This window comes from Phoxinus phoxinus (genome assembly GCF_949152265.1).
Source record: "Phoxinus phoxinus genome assembly, chromosome: 12".
Lineage (NCBI taxonomy): Eukaryota > Metazoa > Chordata > Actinopteri > Cypriniformes > Leuciscidae > Phoxinus > Phoxinus phoxinus.
In genome coordinates this window covers 30,457,462-30,474,461 of record NC_136887.1, presented here as the reverse complement: position 1 = coordinate 30,474,461, position 17,000 = coordinate 30,457,462, and the positions used below count along the sequence as shown (strand labels likewise).

The window sequence follows — 17,000 nt, the reverse complement described above, 5'->3', positions numbered from 1 at the left end:
AAGTGACGTTGGATTTGGGTCATTTGTGGTGGATGATGTCATTCGACTCTTGTGCACTCCGATTATTAAAAAAAATTAAAAAACGGGAATCTCCTTCCCCACAATGCAGTTGTAGTAGTAATAATAATAATAGTAATAATACATTTTATTTGTAATGTGCCTTTCTCATACTCAAAGTGCTACAATGTTACAGAATACAAAATATAACAAATAATGCAAAGTATATAATATCAAAAATCACATTATTAATTACACATTAAAAGTTTCATAAAACAATCGAAAGGAACATTTCTAAAAGAAGCATGTAATGAAACATATAGAAATATGTTTAGCGCAGAAATATGAATTGTCAACACTGTTCTGTGATTTAACAATAAAATAGCAATAAATAGAAATTAAGAGTTCTATCATATATTTCTTAGTAACTAAAACCCACAGCTTCACTATTAGTAGAGAGACTGCTAGGTAGAATTAATTCACACCCATATATGCATTCATATAAATGTAACCCTACTTTATCTAAATCTGATTTAGAACGAGCAGAAATCTGTGAGAAATATAACTAAGCTGTCATGTTGGAGCGCTATTAACAGGGGCGTAGAATTTAGTAGGGACGTGTCCCTACCAATATCCAGTGACCCTGATATATCCCTGGCAATAATTTCGATCAAAACTATATATTGATGTCCCCGTCCCCACCAATTTCAAAATCAAACCTACGCCACAGCATGCAATAGTTAGTTGTGCACAAGGCAACCCGTGTTCGAGTCTCAGCTCGAGGTTCAGGCTTCAGGTTCATTTAATGACGTTATCAGAGACCCGTCGACTTCTGAAGTCGTTCAACCAGTAGCGTGAAGATGCATAATTCAAAACAGTTGTATATATTGCAGTTACAATAATCAATCCTAGATGTATTAAAGACATGAATAATCCTCTACATCAGGCCTAGAGAGATAGGGGTCTAATACGGGTGATGTTCCGAAGATGGAGAAAAAGCAACTTTAGTAATATTTTTTAAAATGCGTATTAAAAGTCATGCATTTCTTTCACATTGGAACAACGTGTGTTGAGCCTGATTCGTTAAATTATTAATTAGCAGAATGTGGCATTGTGGGGGAAATCTGTAGAACCTGAAACCGAGCAGCGGAAAGAGAAAAAATGTGGCTAGTGGAAGAACAGGCACTAGGTACAACAGGGATGCGTTGCCATAACAACCTTTTCTTTAAGGGCCCGCCCACTAGACTGTGTCAGTGGGCATTCCTGGGAGTGAGCAAGTGTTGTAAGGACCCACCCCCCACCCCCTAAAAAAAAAAAAAAAAAACAGTGCAAGCTCAACCACCAATGTGATTGGTCACACCTCCCCTCTCTTTGTGTGGACCAGAGCATGCTGGGTAAGACCCTGGAGTGAATGCTCATTTGTCTGTGGAAGGCTCTCGGAAGGATCCCAAAGTCTGCTTGGATTTTAGGAGCTGGAGCCGCACGGAATAAACCGAGGTAGAGCTTGATCTTCTTCTCTCTTTCGTCGCAGCCACGGCTGTTTCTATTGCACATTCATGTGCAGGCGTGCTATCGCGTTGTCAGAATGAATCACAAAAGAGGGGGTGGGGTTGGTCGGGAGGTGTTTGGACAAAGAGCCCAAGCTGTGGGGGGATTGTTTACTACGCAGCGTCAGGCGTGAGCGCGTCTTCTGCGGACCTCCTCCTCCATTATCTGATGGCGAACGCCTCCGGAGCAAAACACATCCATGTTTGCTAATTCAAGGATGGTTGTCTCTCTATCATCCTCTATTCCTCCGCTTTTCTCTCCATGTCATGTGTCTCGCTTGTGTTTTATTAACCCTGTCAGTGCCGTGCTGATCTCACCAGGGCAGTGATGCAGCTGTTGCGGGCTGGATCAGATAAAGAAGGACTGCGTTTTCAACCCTTCGACACTTGTGTCGAAGCCATCAGACGAGCCCCCTGTTCTGGGCCGACTGTTTAGAGGGGGGTGGGGGTGGACAAATGGAGCAGGACGATCTGAAAATGTCTGCCATTCTCTTCCTCCCTCCCTGCTGGGGGTTAAAGCTGACAGCAACACCACATGTTTTCCATTTTGCTTCTGATAATGCAGCTCTTTGTTGCATGTGAGGTCACTTCCTGGTTTCCCATGATATCTGTGAAAGTTTCCACGGTTCAGTTGACATACATCCCCCCCCCCCAACCCCCCAAAGCATCTAGAAGTTTAAAGCAATGTTTTTACTTGAGATTTGTAAGGCTTCCCTCGGGATTTAAAGTACTGTGGTACAGTGATGGCATCATATGGCCAGACTAATTTGATACCATAGTACCGAATGATTAACATATTAAATGCTGTTGACATCCAAATACTTTACAATTTACACAAGTAAAACCAAATTTTAAAGGGGGACAATCCTGAACAATTTCTTTAGTGTAAGTGTAACATTTTCTTCATTTTTTTTAATGGCTAATTAAAATCTTTCCAGTTTTACTGTTGTAAGTGATTGAAATGAGTTACAGGTCCTTGATCCTTTTTTAATACGCTGTATAAGTGGTAATGTGTTTATTAATTCCAATAAGGTCCGATTCACAAGCAAATGACTCCTATGAACTGGTTCTTTGAATTATGTAAAAAGACTCAAACTCAGCATTTACTCCCTTGAATAGTTTCAATTCTTAGTGATTGATTGATTGTTTATATGATAATGTGTGTGGAAAATGTTATATTTGTGTAGTAATTAGTTTGGCTTGTACAACAATTAAATATACACTTCATCAGTAACTATACAAAAATATCTGACTGCATCGACCAATCAGAAACTAGTATTCCAGAGTGCCTTGGTATAAGAACTGACATTTGCTAGTAGTTTTCTTTTTTCATCTTTATAAAAATCAAAATCTCCTACTGAGTATTTTATTTGAAACAAACCGCAGGACTTTGAGTCCGAACACACCATGACAGTTTGCTGCAGATGTTTGAGTTTCAGTGCTCATTGTAATGCAGAGAGCTGGTCGCGTCCTGCTGTCGAATGCTATCATCACCATCACAACACGCATGGACCATCAGAGAGATCAAAGCTCACTCAGGAAGCAGAGAGCAGATCCTTCCCTTTTGTCCTTTTTCACTACAGCTATTGTGTAATGCAACCAATTTTTCTGGAATTAGACCTAGGTTGATCGGAAAACAGCGTTTATGCCAAAGTGCACTTGTGTAGGGAGGAAAAACGCAATGATTGTTTGGAGATTTTGAATATTCTTGCTTTTAAACATTCTTGCTGGGAGTTGTATTTATAATTTTTTTTTTTAGTTTTTTAAATATTGAAAACGGTGATAATTATGAAACTTCAATGGTCTAAAAACTTTTGAAATTATAACCTTACTTAAAGGGGAACTATGCAGGTTTTTTTTTTTAGCTTAATTTACCTTAACAGCTTCGGAGTCATTGCAATGATTATATGACTTTTTTCGGGTTGAATGGTGGCCGTCTCTCTTCCCCCTGGTGCCTGTGAGTGGAAAAAGATAGATAGATGGATAGATTGGAAAAACCACCCTTGCAACTTTGGCCTCAGCGTCAGCAAGACGCTTATATCGCGTGACATCAGGTCTCGCAATGTAATGAATTGCTTTACGGCAAAAAAATCTGCAAAAATTCTGTCATTATTGCGCTCCGTCACGCTGTTCGAACCCGAGTGAAAAATACGTTTTAAAGAATGTCCTGTCTACTTTGATGTCGTTGATCTACTAGCCTCTAGTATCTGAGAGTCGCCAACAAGTTTTTACGACAGTGTTGTTAAATATCTATTCCAAAGCTGTAGGGGGAGCTCTATAGAGAAACCTGCGAGCAAAAAGTGAGAATACAGCGAAAATATTTCGAACACTGCATAGCCCTGCTTTAAATAAAAAATAACCATATAGTGATCTATATCGTTATCATGAAATATGACTCATATCGTGATTTATAAGATTTTGGTCATATCGTTCACCCGTGGATGTAAGGTTGTCTAGTTCAGGAGCTCTGTGTGAGACGTACTGTAGTGATGAACTGAGAAATTGCTCTGACCGCTGGTGAAGTGATGTTTGGACTGCAGTGTGTTTACTATACAATGTCTGTGGTCACGAGTGACTGGGCCGCAGGACCGCAGTCCCAGTCTGGCGGTTGGAGCTCTTTCCTGGAAGGAGAAGGAAAACAGTGATGTCAGTGTCTGTGAGGAGAGGTGGTCTGGCGTAAAATATCTCACAGGGGAGATGGAGAATGAGGATGAGGAAACGGCATGATATGACTGAAATATATCCGTGCTCAGGATGTTTAGGCCTGGTTAAAGTGCTTCGTTAAACACAGTTTAGTTAAAAAGGTATTTCTGTAAACATATATGAAGACTTCAGATGCAAAAGCCTCTAAGTGCCATCTGACATTTTCTTCTAGAATGATCATTTTTATCAAGCTTGTATGTTTATGTTCAGTTATTTCACTTTAATGGCAATGAAAATTACCTATTAATTGTCATTAAAGTGAAATTGCTGAACTTAAATATACGTGCTTGATAAAAATGTTCATTTTAGAAGAAAATTTCAGATGGCACTTAGCTTATTAGTCAAACTTTGGTCCTCTTTACAGCTTCTGGTTAAAGACTGCTCATTCAGAATAGAAGAGATTTGTTTTTTAACCAGCATGTAAAGTGACTAAGCACTGTTTGTTTGTTTGTTTGTTTGTTTGTTTTCGGTGCTTTTTAGTCTCAGTGATGCTTTAAATGGCAATTAATGCAGTAGCTAACAAAAAAACTTGAACAAAGTGAACTTTTGATATACTTGAAGTATTTACCTTGAATTGACCTATAAATTAACCTTTAATGTTTATTTCTAATAAATTAAATAAAAAATAAAAAGTTGATTGAACAAAAACAATAGTTTTCTTGCTACTACGTGCTTCAAAATTTTAGTATATTTCAAAGCTTTGTTGCTATTAACCTGGCAAACTGTGACAAATCAAATGGATATTTCTTCCTTGTAACATGGCTTTGTTTTCCGGTGTACTAAGCTGGTTTCAGCCAGCCATTGGCATTTTTGTGTGCAGTATGCATCAGATGGTCTGTGAATGACCAAGGGACAAGGTTAGTTTATTCACTAGTCCATTTTAAGACTCTTTGCACTTAACTATTTCTCAGGTGACCGCATACTAAAAGGGTATTCTTCATTGTACATATATTTGTGGTGTGGTTGCCTTTGAACCCAGACTGCTCACTATAATTGTTTGTTATTCTGTTAATCTCGTGTTACTTGTACACCTGGTTATTTTGAGCAGGTTTGACAGCGTCCTTGTCATTGTTCAAGTAATGGCACCAGGCCAGACTGTAAATAGGACACCTATGCATATCTGTAGTTCCTGCGATTCTCCTCTAGAAGAAACACCCCCTCCGTGTTCATCTACAACCAGGTTCCTGCATCTACAGCGCCTGATAACTTGTATCCGGCTGTGGGATCAAACAGATCTTAGGTCAGCGTTTCATCTTTATCAGTCTTGCCCGGTTATTGCTTTCTACCTTCACATGGACACTAGCTCACTTTGTGCACTTCTCACGTGTTTTGTCTTAATCAGCTTACCCTTGTTCTTCACCTGCCAGGAAGGTGCATTAACAGTTTGTTTCTGTCCTCGCTTTGCACGCCTGATAAGCCCGATTTGGATCCTAAGAGCCAGGGATCCATGCTGAGCTACTTACCCAGGTGTCAAGGCCTGCTGACTGGGAGTGCTGCTTCCTCTGGATGTCTCTTCTAGGGCCTTTACTGGAGAGTATAGCACCAGATGTTCGGTGCTATTTTTAGGGGAGGTCTTTGAGTAGTACAGAATGTAGGTCGGTTCAGAGAGCAAGTGTTAAGTCGATAGTTAAGGATGTTAGTTGTCAAAGACCGAGATTTGATTTCAGTAGGCTAAAGTTGGGTCTGTAATTTCTGCAGCAGGGCTGTTCGAAAACAGTGACCGAAGATTAAAACGTTTTTGGAAAGTGATTTCTGTTGGACTGCCAGCAATTTGTTGCCAAGGTGCAGTTTTGGAAGTATATTGTAGAGTGGTCAACTGATAAGGATTTTTCAAAGGCTAATGCGCTAATTCGGAGTGGTGATTGGCTGCTGTGACTGGAGAGTATGAGTCTGCATCATCAGTTTCTGAGTTTTTCTCTGCATTATTCATGGGAATAAACTCTTTTAATCCAATCACTGCACTGTATTATGCATGAGATCGCATTACAGCAGAGAATTCAAATGTCACAAAAGATCGATACAGGACTGTTCGTTTACCTGCCGGTTCAGATTTACGTTCGTTTTCATGTCGCAAGTGTGTGTTCCTCAGTATAGTAACACAAGTGTTGTTTGCATTTTCCCCACGATGCAGTCAGAGCTGGATTTTGACTACCAACATATGGAAAATTTGTCTGTAACAATATTTAATATGTAACGACACACGGATCAATTTCTGCACGGAACGCCACGTTGAGTTTAGGATCACAGTTCATATCTGGACCGTTTTTTTTGTGACATGTTTCATTTACCAGTGCTCCAAACATGAACAAGCACATGACTGTATGCGCACATATTTCATTGTCTTCTTCAAAGGAAATATATACGTGCAAGTAAAGACACCGATACAGTGCTTGGTCTGATTATGAACGCGATGACACAATGTATTCTGATACAAAGACGACGATGTAGACTGAAAATTCAAAGAAAAATGGACAAATGCCTTTATTTGTTCTGTTAAACTGATGCGTGCGAGTTATTCAGAGATTTTAGCGCTTGTAAATGTAATGATAAAACTATTAGACTTTTAAATGTTCTTCCTCATTTTTCATATAGACCAATACCTCTGAAAAGTTATAATACTGATTTGTTGATATTTATATGAATCATTTATCAAAACGTAGTAGTTGTTAGTAGTCTCTAATGATAAGATTTTTGAGTTTGTTGTCATAGGGTTATATTTATAAAATGCATCAAGGTTTTAATATTCATTTGTCTGAATAATGTGTTTTTCAGAACTATGTTTTACTGGTTCCCACTTTTCCACAGCTTTACACGCCCATGTCTTCAGTGTTTTTCAAGTCTGTGGTGTGTGAATGATGAGCGCAAAAACTGGGGGGTTTCATGACACTTTTTTAAAAACACTAATCAATCATTTAAAAACACTAATATTTACCAAATCTCAAATTGTAAATCTGTCTTTCATATTTTCAGTTATAATACGGGGATGTCAAAACTGTAGCATTTAAGGGTTTGTTTTTTACACAAGATAGAGAATTAAAATAATGTCCATTTATTATTTAACATCACAATATTTTTTGGCCTATTTTTATCTGCCAGAATTTTAATGTCTGTGTATCCATAGTGGTTTTTTAAATTGATTTTAAAATGTTATCGACTGATGCAGGTGTTTAATTTAATTATTGTTTTTTGTTTTTTAATGACCTTACACATAACTTTATTATAACTTTACACAGTGTGGCAGAGGTGAAATGTTAAAACGTTACACTATGAGTTAATCTTTGACCTTTGATCTCTGTGCTTTGCAGGTGATGTGTCTCCTATCAGCATGTCTCCCATCAGCCAATCCCAGTTTATACCACTGGGAGAAATCCTGTGCCTGGCCATTTCTGCCATGAACTCCGCCCGTAAGGCCGTCACGCAAGAGACTCTCATCGAACACCTAGCAACATGCTTCCCAGGTAACATCCTTCAATAATACTAACACCGAACATAAGTGCAGGAAATGTGTTTTTTCCTTAATATTTTTCATCTATACGGGAGACCAGACGTGCTCTGTTATTTTCATGCTTCTTAAAGGATGCTGGAAGCATCTGTAAATCTTACATGCTGAATCTGTTTTATAACGGTTCAGTGATTTTAGTTTCTTCAGTTTTTGCCAGTAACACCAGTCGTAACTGTTTACACAGCCATTTGCACATTATAATAGCCACATTTGGATAAAGTCTCATATTTAGAGCGCTATAAAGCATGATGTGGTCACAGAAGTGATATGGTAAGTTTAACATCTGTTGTTATATGCTCTTATTGTAGAAACACAGCACAGGATAATGATGTTTTTCTGAAATTAGTGGTTGGATTATGGGGAAAATGTAATATTTTCTCAGAGGATGTGATACACAGTGAATCAGCGTTCTTAAGGCTTAAATTGTGATGCAGCTAAATGCAAGTATTAGATATTCTTATACTGGTTTTAGAGGTATTTGAATATACTGACAAAACTACTTTGTCAGCTGTATTCAGGGGCTGTAGATGCAGGAACCTGATTGTAGATGAACATGGAGGTGGTGTTTCTACAAGACTCACTTGAATTGTAACTCAAACTGACCTATTCTAATGCCATTTTTGCCAAATCAAAGGCACTATTCAAAATGTTTAAATCAGGGGCCCTATATATCTTAATACTCTCATGCTAGAAACAAGGGAAGATTGTGAGGTTAGTCTTTAGGAAACTTTATGGCCCCCCAAAAAATAATGCTGCATTAAATCTTTGCAGTATTTAAGATGATTGGTTAATTTAATGTGGCTAGTAAAATCATAGCAAGCACATTGTGATTATTCAATGTATTGCCTATCCGTAAATGCATTAGCACAGCCTTAATTGTTTTGTTACATGTCAGTCGTGTTGTGGTCAGATATGGCCAGTTTCAGCATCTCCGTAGTGATGTTGATTATATCATGTGAGAGCATCTGCTGCATCCCGGTAGCTCAGTCTCACCGAGTCATAATGATCTCTGTGTCCCTTATGTTGGAGGCAGTGAGGTTGCTATAGAATCTGTAGTGAACACAGAAGTTGCTATAGATTCATGATCTCATCCTTTCAGCTCACACCCTAAACACAAAGGGTTTGAACCAGCTTTACTTTTTGCACACCTGAACCTCTCCTCTAGACCATAATACCAGTATTGAGAAGACAAGTCGGAGTCTGTGGTGTGTGTGTGGTCACCAGGAGAATAGGGCACCTGAGTAGGTTTGGTTTGATTCAGCTTGTAAGGGTACTTTGAACTGCTTTAAGTCACTTTAGATAAAAGCATCTGCCAAATAAATACATGTAAATGTAGGTATGCATCTGAGTGTGTATAAAGGTCTTATGGGAATAGTTTTGTTCTCTTAGAAAGAGAAAAGTGTGTTGGAGAGAGGCACATTGAATGTAAAAATAAAGCATACAGGCATCATTGAAATGTAATATGTTATTCCACAGAACACATTTTCATATGACTCGTGTAGCAGTTCATCTCACTGCATATGTTGCAGGATAAAAACAAATTCCCCCATGAAGTTTCTGTTTTGGCTCAGGTGCAAATCCACTGATGTGCTTGTTTTGGAGAAGGCTGCTATTAGGAGGATGTTGCATGGATCCTGTTGTAAAAAAATAAGAGTATATTTTTGTGAGGCACACAGAATCACATTATCACTGCTTGGTTTCTCATTTTTCAGAGGTCAGAGTCTGTTTGTTTGGAGAAAAAACACTTTTTTTGACATGAAAGTAAAACATTGAGATGGAAACTTCTGCAATACAGATTATTCTGACAGTTGTTTTTTGTGTGTAATCTAAAGAGGGATAAAACTAGAGGGTTGAAGTTGAGTTAAATTTGTATATCTTTTTTTTGTAGTAGTGCTTCATTGTTCTTAATGAAAGGAAAATTATCTCTGGTTAGTTAAGGGAAATTCTAGGACTAGACTAAAGTCTTAAAGCGTTAGTTCACCCAACACAATCAGAGTTGTAATAAAAAAAATGTCCAAACTTCCAAACTTTATAATGGGAGTGAATAGTAACCGAGTGCTTATCTATCTATAAAATCAAATATAGAATAAGTGAAGGTCAAATATAGAATAAGTGAAGGTCAAAAAAGCATATCCATCCATCATAAAAGTAATCCATACGGCTCCAGGGGGTTAATACTGGCCTTCTGAAGCTAAGTGTTTTTGAAAAAAATATTTATAACTATAAACTAGAATGTTAAAAATACAAATATGTGCAAAATGTCATAGTTAACTGTGTCTGACAAATAAATAATGCTAGCCATATTTCCATGAAATGATAAACACAAACTTTCTGTTATGTTTTTAGTTAGCTTTTAATTAATACAAATGTGACGTTGTTAATTGTAACTATATGGCAATGCGAGCACCACCTTGACTGCACAAAAGGCTTCCACTACAAGAGAAAGCAGCGGCCATGCGACGATTGAATGCTAGTAGTGATTTGATTCTTTTTTTTTATAAAACTCTCTGAACTTATTCCCAGAACTTATAGGAAGAATGGACATTTGTCTGATTTTTCTAGAGGTTTAATACATCAAAAATGTCTGCTGTGTTTAATAGTCACTTGAATGTAATGCATCTAACAAGATCTTGAGAACTTCTCAACTCAACAGCTCTAGGTCTTTAGAACCAAAGTGAATTTCTGCAATAAGTGATAGGCTGTTGTTCTCGATTGGATTAGACGTGTGCGTGTGTGTGTGTGTGTGTAAGGTTGAATTAGGATTGCACCTCATTGACAGGGAAACTAAGCAGCAACTATGATGTAAGTACAGGCAACCCTTCTCCGCCTCAGCGTTTACATATAGAAGTGCGTTGGACTACCAATGTACTCCAAATGACAACGAATAACTGATACAGCGCTCAAATCTTTAACTCCATATTTTGTCACATTTGGGGGCTTCTTTACTGTTTGAAAGAGTTCAGGAGTGGAAGAAATGCTCATGGAATGTTTCCCTTATAAAACTGTGACGTCACCAATATCTCTGTGCCATAAACTTCTGTGGTCCAAATAGAGACGTATACTGTAGACTCACCACCTGAAGCGTGGACATTTGAATGGGGTGTTGCCTACTGTGTTTTAGCGGTGGGGGGGGGGGGATTGCGTCACACTAGGGTGGTTTTAAGGACTCCATGATGTAATGGGGAGTAATGCCAGCAGAGGAGCAAAGCTCTGAAACCAGTCAACCAAGCACAGAAGACAGCCACCACTGCACCATGTCTATATGCTGCATTGAACAAAGCCATACATATAGTATCAAACAGGACAGAATGTGAATGGAATTTTAAAAGGCTGTTTATTTTAGCTTTATTGAGAAATTAACATACATGCAACTATAAGCACTTGTGTTGTGATCCGTTATATTGGACAATGTTGAGGGGATAAAATGAGAGGCAACCTTTAAGTAAAGCATAGTAAACATTATTATACATGAAGGAAGATTGTACGTGCTTGAAACAGAATTTCAGCATGTAATTTTAAATCCCATAATATTGTCATTGTGGAATTGCACCTTGTGATACTTTGTTACAATAATCTTAAGATTATAGTATCGGTGTCAAATTAATGTTGTTGGTGTCAAGGTATTTGTTTTGCCGTATTGGACTGATCTTCTATCTCTTTTTCTGTCCGGTAGGCGTCCCCACTCCAAGTATGGAGATTCTGCGGCACACGCTCAACATGCTGGTCCGAGAGCGGAAGATCTACCCCACCCCGGAGGGTTACTTCATTGTCACCCAGCAGACATACTTCATCACGCCTTCCCTTATTAGAACTAACAGCAAGTGGTACCACCTAGACGAGAGGATACCAGATCGCATGCAGCAGCAGCAGCCTTGTACCTCTCCTCACTCGGGTACCATGACACCCTCCACGTCCGGATGCGTCCGGGAAAGACCTCACCACAAGAACCATAGTGATTCCTACAACAACAGCTACCGGGAGGACCTAGCACACATACCTAGCACACATACCTCAACCTTACAGAGAAGGTCTAAGGAGCATAAAGAGGTTTCTCCTGTGTCTCCGCCCCCTCAGCAGCCATCAGAGAAGAGTAAGAGTGCGCTTAGTTTTCCATTTAAAACCGAGACAAACAGTAAACACAAAGATGGAAGCAGCAGCAGTGGGGAGAAGCAGTCTAAGAAGTTTGGACTGAAGCTCTTCAGGTTGAGCTTCAAGAAGGACAAGACGAAACATCTAGCCACGTTTTCCGCCCAGTTCCCACCTGAGGAGTGGCCACTGCGGGACGAGGAGACACCCACCACCGTTCCCAGAGAGGTGGAGATGGAGATCATCCGTCGGATCAACCCAGATCTTACGGTGGAGAACCTTGCTCGCCACACAGCAGTAATGAAGCGATTGGAGGAGGAGAAGGCACAGAGGAACAAAGCGAACTCCTCGGCTCAGCAGAGTGCACGCAGCAAGAGGAGCCGCAGCCATCGAAAGACCCAGCAGGGCAAGGCCTCACGCTCCCATAGCAAAACACGAGTGTCCAGGGGGGATCCGTCTGATGGGTCCAACCTGGACATAACCTATGACCGGGATTACAGATTCTACAGCTCCTCGTTGGTACGTTCTCCACGTGAAACCATGATGTCCATGGAGCGGAATAGGGGGAAGTATATGGTTCACAGCAACCCCAATATTGTGGAGTCTCACTTTACAACCGCTCCAGAGTGGGATGTTTCTGGGGAACTGGCAAAGCGACGGACAGAAATGCCATTCCCAGAACCCTCTAGGGCACAGTCACATTCCAAAGTCCACCGAAGTCATAGTCATACACAAGAGAGAAAGTCACGAAACGAGAGGTCGGACAAGGCCAAAGAAAGGTCACGCTCCATGGACAACTCCAAGGGACCTCTTGGTGGTCCATATTTAGGTGGCCCAGAGGACTTTGAGTGCAGTCCCGATGACAGGAGTCGGTACTACACTGACGATGGTACTTTGAGGGCATCTGCGCAGGCGACCCACTATTCCCGCATCTTGCTTTCTGCTGCTAGATTACACTCTGACGTTTGTGTGCCTGATGTTGGAAGAGGATCCTCGGAGGATGCTGTGCTTTACCGGACGCTGGAGAAGAGTAAAAGCAGGGATAGTCTTCCTGCTTACAATGACCTGAAGTCTTGTTCTCCCAAAACACCTGTGGATGACTATTTCCAGTGCACTGCGGCAAATGAAGTCTCTCTCTCTGCTCCATCATCTCTTGTAAAACCCAGCCATGACTTTACGGATAGTGTCTGGAAGGGGATCTCTTCTGACCGACTGACACCTCATCTAACACCACCTCACCCTATAGAATATAAAGAGGAGACAGCCAAGGGACAAAATACTACTCCTATAGCGACAACGAGCCAAACTCCCGAGCATCTCCCCAATGAACGATTGTTGCACCAACACAATCCTGACTCAGGTGACTTGGACAAAATGCCAGAGGTTTACAGCCAAGAGACTTTGTTTAAATCTCCAGACTACGTGGAGAGCAGCTTCTCAAGGCCAGGTACGATAGGAAGGTCCCCTCACACCAAGTCAGCGGAGGTCCTTGGGACTCAGGAGCATTTCGATAAACCTCTACCACTGACCGTGCCACCATCCTCGGCTCAGGAGCAGGCTTCATGCGCAGAAACAACCTTTGACTATTACAATGTGTCAGATGACGACTCGGAGGAGACTAGTCATAAGAACCGGGTGGAGCAGAAAGTTCTAGAAGAGGGAGGGACAATGCAATGGCTGCTGGAAAGGGAAAAGGAGCGGGATTTGCAGCGGAAGTTTGAGAAGAACCTTACCTTTCTAAGTCCCAAGGAAGGTGAGGGGAACAACAGCCAAAAATCGGTCCATTCTACCCGATTGGACAGTATGGACTCCAGCAGTGTGACTGTGGACAGTGGATTTAATTCCCCACGGTAAGGCACTCAGGGCCACTTTAAGGATTTGTTTCAGTTGTTGTGTTGGCAATAGGGTGTGTCTTAAATGAGGGTTATGCTATTCTATGAATAGACATATCCTTTTTTTTAACTCAGTGTTAACTCACAGAAACATTTAGGGTTCTTTGCTTTTATAGTCATGACAAAATTCCGTAGAGCCTTAGTTTAATCCTAGTTGTGCAAACCTTACATTTTCTTATTTTAAGCAGCAATAACCACCTCTGTGAATGACATTAAGGCCAGAAACATACTCTATGCAAGTACAAAAACACCAGTGCTTGGCCAATGCATTGTAAGCATGCTGTCCTATTATACACTTAACTTGCATTCTAACGTTTCTGTGGCGGTAACAAACCTCAGTAGTCTGATAGAGTTCAGTTAAAATGTCTGTGCCATTTAACCTGTGGGTCATATTTCAGATAACTAGCTATAAACATGTCAACAGTTAAACTAACATTACTGGGTTTACATAATACTGTTAAAACTTGTTCTTCCATGACAGTAGTTGACCTGAAATATAGGTTCCAATTATAGTGGCCCTTGCAGAAGTGATGAGAATGAATTTTACACGTTTGCATTACAAATTGCAACATTACATTACACATTTTGCAATGCTACGGTTCATACTTGCGTAGAGTATTTTTGGGCTTAATGCTACTCTATGTATCAGGTTTTCACTAAAAATGGGGAGGCCCTAACATATGAGAGGTACCGAATACACCTTAATGTAGGTCAACCACTACCAGTTTTATAACTGCAATCTTTGAAAGTGTTTACACCATTTGTTGTTTGCTTTTGTTTTAAACTGAATTATTTGTTTAAATGTGTTGTTTTTGGGTGCTCCTTTTGTCATTTTTGTCTAAATGAACATCATGTTTGTATTGTAAGTGTTGCATTGTGTGTTCTCAACCGAAATCCATTGGGTTAATTGACATTGTTCTCAAAATGATCATGATATAATGGATACGCACATGTCTGTCACTTGATCTATTGATATGTTTGAGGCCTTACTTAAATAATAAATTGCCTTGAGCACATGATGCAACTTTACGTCCTGACGTTATCCTTGTCCTCCCTTTCAACCTGCACCCAAACCCTTTGATCTCGTCTTCCAAATGTCTGAAACCTCTCATACTGCAAACTTCCATTAGACGTTTTCATGCTCAGATACAGTATTGCAGTGCAATAATATTGACTCCGAAAACACTTTAAAGTTGAGTGCAAACTGCAAAGTCTGTTTTGCAGGCAAAAATCCAACAATAAAAAAGAAGTTTGTGGCGTCCACTTGAGGAAATATACCATGCATTTTAATTGATGAAGTGGATATTTTCTGTCTGCGTTTAGAAAAAATGTGATTGGATGAAGAAAAACAAGCACTGTACTGTTACTCAGGTCACCCTGTGAGGCAGAGCGGGTTGAGGTCACTTCACTGTAGTGACGGCGAAGCCCGCTCGGTGCCAAAAGCCTGATGAGACATTTCAAACATTTGAGGAACAAAATGTGCCCCCATGTTTTGTTTCGTTTTTTAATTGTGATATTTTTTTGCTTGTTTAGTTTTTCCCCAAATTAAAGTATGTTGTTTTTCATACGGTGGTTCAGTTGTAGTTTTTTACCTTGTGTTTGTGAGTATATTTGTTTTGTGCAGTTCCTTCCTGTGTTTTCATTCTCCCCTCTTCCATTTTGGTGGCAAGCCATGTTCAAAACATCATAGAAAAGGAAAACAGTACGTTTCAAACAGCGGTATGCCAAAAACAACTAAATTCCTGTTATTGTCCTATACATTAAAAAAGGCAATGCAAATATTATTATATCAACCCTTTAATGGGTACACCCATAAAAAGGGATTTTTGTTTTGTTTTGCATTTTGTAGTCTCTTGGGATGATAACATTTTTATTATTATTTAACACATCCAACAGTATTTTGTAAGCCTCTATCAAATGTATAGTTTTTAATATTTATCAATTTGAAAAGTTTATTATTGTAACTACTAAAAACAAACAAAATATACTTGATATGAAACATACAAAAAATATAGATTTGCTAACTTCCAAATCTGACCGAGGAACTATATGAGTGATGTATTCGAATGGGTTTAAATTTGATCATGATGTGTAATTTATGTGCTGGTTATTTAAAGCTGAATGAACTAGGTAGAGTTGGAGCTGAGCTGCATGTCACCTGAATGGGTTCCGCTTGCATTTGATTTATTTAAACTTAGATTCCCCCTTTTAAATTTGAGCAGGCACATTTAAAATGGGCCAATTAATGTGACATGTTCAGATGATTTTGTTTATAGAACCTCTCTCATATAGTCCTGCATCTTACATTGGGCATGTTTGGGCTCTTTGAGAGAAACATCTGTTGGCACGGGTGCTTTTAGTCAACATTTATAAATATTCAGGTTTGTATTCCTCTTACTTTTTTTTCTTGCTTCTGTACTGTCCTTTCTCTTTTCTGTTGTCCTTTACTCAGTGTCAGAGTTGGGCACAATTCTAAATGAAGTTTGGATTTAAAGTGAATGTATTAAACATTTCAACATGATCCCTCAATAACATATATATATATATATATATATATATATATTTTTTTTTTTTATTTTATTTTTTTTATTATAGCACTACTGTTAAACTTTTGGGATAAGTTTAAAAATATATAGCCAACTTTTATGCAGCAAGGATGCATGAAATTGCTCAAAATTGACAGTAAAAGAAATTTATAATGATACATAACATTTCTATTACAAATTAAATGTTCTGTACATTCTAAATTCATCAAATAATCTTATGGTTACCAGAAATTCAACAGTCACTCAGCAGTTAATTATGACAAAACAGAAATGATTACACGATTCATTTTGAAATCTATTCTACAAATATATTTAATGTTATGAATATTAAAAAAAAAGTGTAGCCTATTGGACTCTAAAATAAAATAAACATAAAATTCTCTGATTGATTTTAATTTTGTTCTACGGTAGGCTACCATAAGCATTGTCCACCGCAAGATATTGATAAGAACATTTGTATTGGTCTCCATTTAGAATTTAATTATGCTTATTATAGCCTAATCTCATTTGAATTCTACATCCTGTTTGCTTCAACTTCAAATTCTGGAGTTTATTTGGAAATTAAAGGCATTCTCAATTCAGTTCTGAATGGTGCACAACCCTGATCCTGACCCTGAAACTTAACGAGATTGTGATTGTTAAACTTTGATTAACCCCCAATTCCCCATCCCACCTTTTTTCAGCGTGTTAGGCTACTAATAAATTTCCCACTTCTGCTTTCTTCATA

General features: G+C 39.1%; 1 protein-coding gene across 3 annotated transcripts in view; it reads left to right on the top strand.

The window, feature by feature from the left end:
* stox2b (storkhead box 2b) overlaps positions 1-17,000 on the top strand; it is a 73,361-nt gene that overhangs the window by 55,465 nt on the left and 896 nt on the right. For 2 of the 3 annotated variants that reach the window (XM_079631348.1, XM_079631349.1), the window contains exons 2-3: positions 7,553-7,705; positions 11,423-13,685. In XM_079631348.1, the coding sequence (XP_079487474.1) occupies positions 7,553-7,705; positions 11,423-13,685 (2,416 nt within the window). Of the gene's footprint in view, positions 1-1,377; positions 1,495-7,552; positions 7,706-11,422; positions 13,686-17,000 lie in introns of those variants that run through there. The other variant, XM_079631350.1, reaches the window with a different exon arrangement.